This window comes from Acipenser ruthenus, unplaced genomic scaffold, assembly GCF_902713425.1.
Source record: "Acipenser ruthenus unplaced genomic scaffold, fAciRut3.2 maternal haplotype, whole genome shotgun sequence".
Lineage (NCBI taxonomy): Eukaryota > Metazoa > Chordata > Actinopteri > Acipenseriformes > Acipenseridae > Acipenser > Acipenser ruthenus.
The window spans coordinates 7,501-15,000 of NW_026708728.1; the positions used below are offsets into that span (position 1 = coordinate 7,501).

Genomic DNA, 7,500 nt, shown 5'->3' on the forward strand with positions numbered 1-7,500 from the left:
CTCACCGCCGCGGCCCGGGTTCGATTCCCGGTCAGGGAACTTCTTTTACGTTTTGGGTGAACAAATTAAAAAATAATAATAATAATAATAACAACACTTTGCTCAGTTAATAATAATAATAATAATAATAAACGAACTTTTTGTACATCAATTTGTCATTTCGTTTTTATTTACACTGTTTCACTCACGTCGACACAGTTCACAAAGTGTATTTTTAAAGACACACACGTTTGAGAATGTCGTCGCTGCAGCATTTAAAAGAACCGTTCAATCTGCAGCCTCTCCTCTTCCCTTTCACCTCTCCCCCTCCCCTCCTCTCCTCTCCCCTGCCCCCTCATCCCCCTCTCCTCTGCCCCCTCATCCCCCTCTCCTCTCTCCCCTGCCGCTCTCTCCACTCTCCCTCTCATCTCCTCTCTCCTCCCCTCCCCCCTCTCCCCCAGCCTCTCTCCTCCCCTCTCCACTCTCCCTCCCATCTCCCCCTCTCCCCCAGCCTCTCTCCTCCCCTCTCCACTCTCCCTCCCATCTCCCCCTCTCCCCAGCCTCTCTCCTCCCCTCTCCCACAGCAAATCTCCTCTCCTCTCTCCCTCACCCTCTCATCTCCCCTCTCTCCCTCAACCTCTCATCTCCCCTCTCCCTCTCCCCCAGCCTCTCTCCTCCCCTCTCATCTCCCCTCTCTCCCCCCAGCCTCTCTCCTCCCCTCTCCCTCTCATCTCCCCTCTCCCCAAGCCTCTCTCCTCCCCTCTCCCCTCTCGTCCCCTCTCATCTCCCCTCTCCCCCCAGCCTCTCTCCTCCCCTCTCTCCCCCTCTCCCCCAGCCTCTCTCCCCTGCCCCTCTCTAAGCCCCGTGCCACCTGCAGCAATGCCTTCACCACTGTGTGATGGCTCTCCTGCCAGGCCTCCCTGTCTCTGGCTCGCTCCTCCCTCTCCAGTGCCAGGTACTGTCTCTGAGTCTCCAGGTACTGGCTGTCACTCTCACGCAGGTACTGGAACAGCTCCGAATCCGCCTGTCGGGGGCCCCTGCTGCCCCTGCGCCTCGAACCCAGGGGCACAGCCCCTGAGAGAGAGAGAGAGAGAGAGAGAGAGAGTTAAAGCATAGGGAAGCATTGTAAAGCACAGAGAGGTGTGGTAAAGCATAAGGAAGCATTGTAAAGCACAGAGAGTTCTGGTAAAGCATAGGGAAGCATTGTAAAGCACAGAGAGGTGTGGTAAAGCATAGGGAAGCATTGTAAAGCACAGAGTGGTCTGGTAAAGCACAGGGAAGCATTGTAAAGCACAGAGAGGTGTGGTAAAGCATAGGGAAGCATTGTAAAGCACAGAGAGGTGTGGTAAAGCATAGGGAAGCATTGTAAAGCACAGAGTGGTCTGGTAAAGCACAGGGAAGCATTGTAAAGCACAGAGAGGTCTGGTAAAGCATAGGGAAGCATTGTAAAGCACAGAGAGGTGTGGTGAAGCATAGGGAAGCATTGTAAAGCACAGAGAGTTCTGGTAAAGCATAGGGAAGCATTGTAAAGCTCAGAGAGGTGTGGTAAAGCATAGGGAAGCATTGTAAAGCACAGAGTGGTCTGGTAAAGCACAGGGAAGCATTGTAAAGCACAGAGAGGTCTGGTAAAGCATAGGGAAGCATTGTAAAGCACAGAGAGGTGTGGTAAAGCATAGGGAAGCATTGTAAAGCACAGAGAGGTCTGGTAAAGCATAGGGAAGCATTGTAAAGCACAGAGAGGTGTGGTAAAGCATAGGGAAGCATTGTAAAGCACAGAGAGGTCTGGTAAAGCATAGGGAAGCATTGTAAAGTGAGAGATAATTTGATAGAGAATTTGAATTTGATAGAGAGAGACAGAGAAAGGTCAGAGTGGGCGAGTGTGACTCACGGTGCTGGGGGGAGAGGGGGTCTGTGTTTGGGACGCAGTCCTCAGAGCAGACAGACAGGCTGGGGGACGAGGCTCTGGACAGCATGGCCGGCGGGGACACAGGACACGGCTGGACAGCAGGATGGCTCGAGGAAGTGCGAGGCATCTCCACTGTGCACTCCAGGGCATTCGATACTGCATCTGCAATGAGACAGAGAGACAGAGACACAGAGACAGAGAGACACAAACACAGACAAGAGACAGGAGACACACAAACACAGACGGAGACAGAGACACACACAAACCCAGACAGCGACAGAGAGACACACAAACACAGACAAAGACAGGAGACACACAGACACAGACAGAGACAGACAGACATACAAACACAGACAGACAGAGAGACACACAAACACAGACAGAGACAGGAGAGACACACAAACACAGACAGAGACTAGTTAGTTATATTGCAGTGCAGAGGTTAGTTATATTGCAGTGTACAGAATATAAAATAATTAAAAATCACACAGATACACACACACACACACACACACACACACACACCGTTACTGAACAGACTAGAATAGACTGGAACTGACCAGCATAGTCAGACACAGACACTGACCCTGCGCAGGGCAGCGCTGTGGAGGAAGTCAGGTTAGCGCTATCGCATATGGAAGATATTCCATGCCAAAATTAAGAATATATATATATATATATATATATATATATATATATATATATATAATACATCAATACATAAATAAATGAAGAGACAAATGTTTTATTAAGCAGTGTGGAGTAGTGACCGGAGGGTCGTGGGTTCAATCCCAGGTGGGGGACACTGCTGCTGTACCCTTGAGCAAGGTACTTTACCTAGATTGCTCCAGTAAAAACCCAACTGTATAAATGGGGAATTGTATGTAAAAATAATGTGATATCTGTATAATGTATAATGTGATATCTTGTAACAATTGCAAGTCGCCCTGGATAAGGGCATCTGCTAAGAAATAAATAATGTGTGTGTGTGTGTATGTATATATATATATACATACATATTATTATTATTTATTTCTTAGCAGTCCATATATATATATAGAAAAAAAATAGTAAATATATTAAATGATTGATTTTAAAAGTCCATGTATTATTTTTTTTTATTTATTTCAACATTTATATCTTTAGTCTTAATTTTATTATTATTATTATTATTATTATTATTATTACTATTATTATTATTATTATTATTATTATTAATTTCTTAGCAGATTCCCTTATCCAGGGCGACTTACAATTATTACAAGATATCACATTATTTTTTACATACAATTACATTATTTTTGACACATTATTTTCACATACAATTTCCCATTTATACAGTAGGGTATGGCACAGCCTAGAATCGACCAGAATGGAATAGAACAGAGACTACAGCACAACAGACTCTACTGACCCCGCCCACAGCTACTGTGGGGCGGCTGGGAATTCTCTCTCGCTAGCCCCTCCCCCTCCCTCTCCCCCCTGCGCTTCATCACGGCGTCCAGCAGGGGGTAGAGTTTGCAGAACCTCCTGTCCGTGACGGGGGCTCCACCTCTCATCTTCCGGTAATCCACTTTCAGCTTTTTGATTTTCTCCCGGCACTGGACGGGGGAGCGGTGGACCCCCAGGACCCCCAGAGCCCGGGACACCTGACGGTACACCCTCATGTTCCGAAACGAAGCGGCCAGCTGATCCTGCACCCCCTGCTCCCCCCACACCCCGATCAGCAGCCGGATCTCAGAGCTCTCCCACGCTTTCTTCTGCTCCGAGGCTGGCAGGAGAAGGGCGGGGCTGTCTTCTTCGTCTTCCTCTTCCTCCTCCTCTTCTTCTTCCTCTTCAACGTCACCGCCGGGAGCCCCCCTGCGCTCCCCGCCGACGCCACCAGGGGGCGGTGCTGCTGCTGACAGTGTGGGAGAGTCGCTGTCTGGACAGAGGAGGGAGAGAGAGAGAATTAACAAGCACACACACACACACACACACAGATTGACCATTACTGAACATCGTTTGAAACTCCTAACGCTACAACGGCTTCCCTGGTGGTCTAGTGGTTAGGATCCGGCCCGGGTTCGATTCCCGATCAGGGAACGTCATTTTTAGATTTATGTCATATTTATTTTAGTCAAATACTTAACAGAAAATTAATAAAACGTATAAATAACGGTTAAAGAAAATGTACCAATATCAATAATGACAGTGTATAGAATACTATAGCCGGGCAATTCAAATGCATTTAAAATAATAATAATAATAATAATAATAATAATAATAATATTTTTTAGGGGCATCTCTAACTTCAAGTATATCGTTATAACTTACTCTAATGACTTAGTCTAAATGTTAAATGTATCAAATTACATAAATTATTATTATTATTATTATTATTATTATTTATTTCTTAGCAGACGCCCTTATCCAGGGCGACTTACAATTACTAAATACAATAATACATTAGAATAAAGCCAGTGATAAATAAGAGCCAATTCAAATATAATAGTCAATAAAAAACATTCAGTAAGAAATTACATTTGAGAGGGATTTCGACTAACAGTTGCTAAACTGATAGTGAAAATACTTGCAGATACGAGTAAAGTCGCATAAGAGCGCGCAGTGAGTACGATGAAGGGAGGAGAGCGATTTCAAATAAGTACAATTACAAAAAACATGAATACTCATGAGAGTAAAAATCAAATACAAGATACAGAATATCAATAGAGCTAGAAAACAGAACAGTGTGGCGCATTCCGTCTTATAAATATCATTCATTTATAACCCCAGTTTAAACCAGTATTAAAACCCTGATTACCGCACTCACCGCACGACATCTCCTCCGCACCTGAGCGCGATGCTACCCCCGCCTCCCCTTGACCCCGCCCGCCCAGCACCGCGTCCATAGCCCGGTAGAACCGAAACCCCCGCCTCAGCCGCTGCGGCTCCCTGCTGGCCCCCTCCTCCTCATCATCATCATCATCCTCCTTCTCCTTCTCGTCCCCCCGGCGGGTGGCGACGCTCTTCCATTTCTTATACTCCACTTTGAGCTTCTTCGCTTTCTCCCGGCACTGGACCGGGCTGCGGTGAATCCCGACCCGCTTCAGAACCTGCGAGACGTGCTTGTAAACGCGCAGGTTGCGCAGCGATGCGTTCAGCTGCGCCTGCACCCCCGGGTCGCCCCAGGCACGGATCAGCTGCCGCACCTCGAAGTTCTCCCAGGGGCCGGAGTTGGGTTTGTCCCCCGGCGCCGGGGCGGCTCCGTTACTGCAGCCGCCGGCCCCCGGCTTCGCTTTGCTGGCGGTGCTGCAGACTGCGTCCGCCATGTTCGCTTCGCTCCTGCAGTGGAAACAAGCGCACTGCTGATAGCGAGCCCGTGTGTGCGCTGTGCGGGTAAAACGAGGGAGCAGAGAGCACACAACACGCTGTCCGGGACGCACAAGCCACGGAACGGGTTCCTAACCCGGGACAGACCCGTGATAGAAGCGGGACATGTAATCACGGGTTGCAGACCAGGGCTAAAAAAAAAAAACACGCTCTCTTCTTCCAGACTGGATTTCTCTCGTCTCTATCTCTGTGTGTGAATGCGAGATCAATACGGGTAGACAGGCAGGCGCAGTTGTGAAACTGACGCCATTTTGGCTCCGATAAGGAGCCAGCGCTGCGTTGGCAACCATTGAAAGTTAGAGCCAAAATGGCGGATTACGTGATCCAGTTTCCTAACCACGTCCCTCTGGCAGCTACACGCGCAGGGCTGGTTACAGCAGCCCCGCCTCTTAAAGGAGCAGCACGGGTTTCTTTGTTGAATTATTATTCAGGGCAGCGATCTTCTGTAATGTTGGATATTGTAACACTTTGCAGAAATTGATGTTTTTCTATCAAATGTTTTGGTACTTTGGTGCTTGTGAAAAATGATTTTTGGATGCTTCTGCTGCTGGATCCTGTATATCGCTGAAGTCTGAATTCAGTCGAAGCTTTGTCAGCTTCCCTGGTGGTCTAGTGGTTAGGATTCGGCGCTCTCACCGCCGCGGCCCGGGTTCGATTCCCGGTCAGGGAACACTTGTTTTTATAGTTTATCAATAGCACGTATAAATATATTATTATTATTATTATTATTATTATTATTATTATTATTAGTAGTAGTAGTAGTAGTAGTAGTAGTATTAGTATTATTATTATTACATTTTGAAATAAATAAACACACAAACATTTTATTTATTTATTTAATTTTGGCAATAACCTACATCCACACGGTAGTCTTGTAATTGAAAAGACGCCGCGTGGGATTGTAGGCAGCGCCTGGATTTGTAATGACCAGAAACAGTCTCTGTTCACAACACCTCATCACGCAGCTGCTGAAGCCTATGGCGCGGTGGCCAAGTGGTAAGGCGTCGGTCTCGTAAACCGAAGATCACGGGTTCAAACCCCGTCCGTGCCTCTTTTATTTTTTATTAAAAAAAAAATAATAAAAATAATGTCTCAATTTACATTTAATAAATATACATATATATATATATTAATGCATAATTTATTTTATGTATTAGAAAATATGTTTTTTTATTATTATTAATAATAATAATAATAATAATAATAATAATAATAATAATAATATCTTTTTCTGATGACATACATGAATTTATTAAACTAATACTGAAACTATTAATACAAAATGATCCACCGGTCCACATTTTTCTTCTCGCATAGGTAATTGTTTCATCATATATTTTAGTGGGTGAAAGTACTCAATGGTTCTATGGTGTAATGGTTAGCACTTTGGACTTTGAATCCAGCGATCCGAGTTCAAATCTCGGTAGAACCTTATTATTATTATTATCATACGTCGTATTTATTTATTTATTTTAAAATTAATCAATTAAGGACACTGATTAGAAATTTAAAATAAATAAATAAATAAACACTATCTATAAAAAAAAAATAAAATAAATAGATATTTCAATGTCTTGTGTTAAAATGATAGAAAATACGTGAACAACTAATGACATCATTTTTTCAGGTATTTTATGCAGGTAGGTATCTATAGGCTACCATTAAAATCATTTTAAAAACAAAACTAGAAATTATTTTCAATCGTTTCTGTACCTTTCTAAACAGCAGAGCGGGACGGTTCCAATGTCTACGCAGCTTCCCTGGTGGTCTAGTGGTTAGGATTCGGCGCTCTCACCGCCGCGGCCCGGGTTCGATTCCCGGTCAGGGAACATCTCTTTTAAATTTACAAACAATTTTTTTTTTTTACATAGTTTTGTAACTGCACAACACTTATGGAGAAGCCACATGTCGAAACTGAAAACAAAATACCACCAAAATATGAACCCACTTCCTTCTTTCAACTTAACAGCGTTACCAAGCGCTCACGCAGCCAGTTCACTCACTTCAGAGCCATGCACCCGTGCGCGTTCACTTCGCTGCTGCTGCTGCTGCTAATCAGCGCAGCTCAAAGCCAAAACGCTGCATTCAAATCCATTAGTGGGTTTCTGGAGTGCAAGAAAGCGCTCAATGTATCCGCCTTGGAGGTCCTGCCGGGGGGCGGTTGGGACAACCTGCGCAACGTTGACATGGGCCGGGTGATGAATTTTAACTACTCCCAGTGCCAAACCACAGAGGACGGGGTC

At 45.1% G+C, this 7,500-nt stretch overlaps 1 protein-coding gene and 5 non-coding genes across 6 annotated transcripts in view; all 6 read left to right on the plus strand.

The window, feature by feature from the left end:
• Nucleotides 1-39, plus strand: part of trnae-cuc (transfer RNA glutamic acid (anticodon CUC)) — a 72-nt gene extending 33 nt beyond the window's left edge. The window contains exon 1 of the tRNA in view: nt 1-39. This exon is cut by the window's left edge and continues 33 nt beyond it. This is a non-coding gene — a tRNA (tRNA-Glu).
• Nucleotides 40-776: 737 nt separating this feature from the next.
• The window catches only part of LOC117966785 (macrophage-expressed gene 1 protein-like), a gene marked incomplete at its 5' end in the record, with an annotated part of 13,977 nt that continues 7,253 nt past the window's right edge, over nt 777-7,500 (plus strand). The window contains 4 exons of the mRNA XM_059021683.1: nt 777-872; nt 3,466-3,776; nt 4,779-5,364; nt 7,129-7,500. The exon at nt 7,129-7,500 is cut by the window's right edge and continues 222 nt beyond it. Coding sequence (XP_058877666.1) covers nt 777-872; nt 3,466-3,776; nt 4,779-5,364; nt 7,129-7,500 — 1,365 coding nt within the window. The remainder of the gene's footprint in view (nt 873-3,465; nt 3,777-4,778; nt 5,365-7,128) is intronic.
• On the plus strand, nt 5,856-5,927 carry trnae-cuc (transfer RNA glutamic acid (anticodon CUC)). The gene has a single exon. It is a non-coding gene; the product is annotated as a tRNA-Glu (tRNA).
• trnat-cgu (transfer RNA threonine (anticodon CGU)) lies at nt 6,237-6,308 on the plus strand. Its single transcript has one exon. It is a non-coding gene; the product is annotated as a tRNA-Thr (tRNA).
• On the plus strand, nt 6,618-6,689 carry trnaq-uug (transfer RNA glutamine (anticodon UUG)). The gene has a single exon. It is a non-coding gene; the product is annotated as a tRNA-Gln (tRNA).
• Nucleotides 7,015-7,086, plus strand: trnae-cuc (transfer RNA glutamic acid (anticodon CUC)). Its single transcript has one exon. It is a non-coding gene; the product is annotated as a tRNA-Glu (tRNA).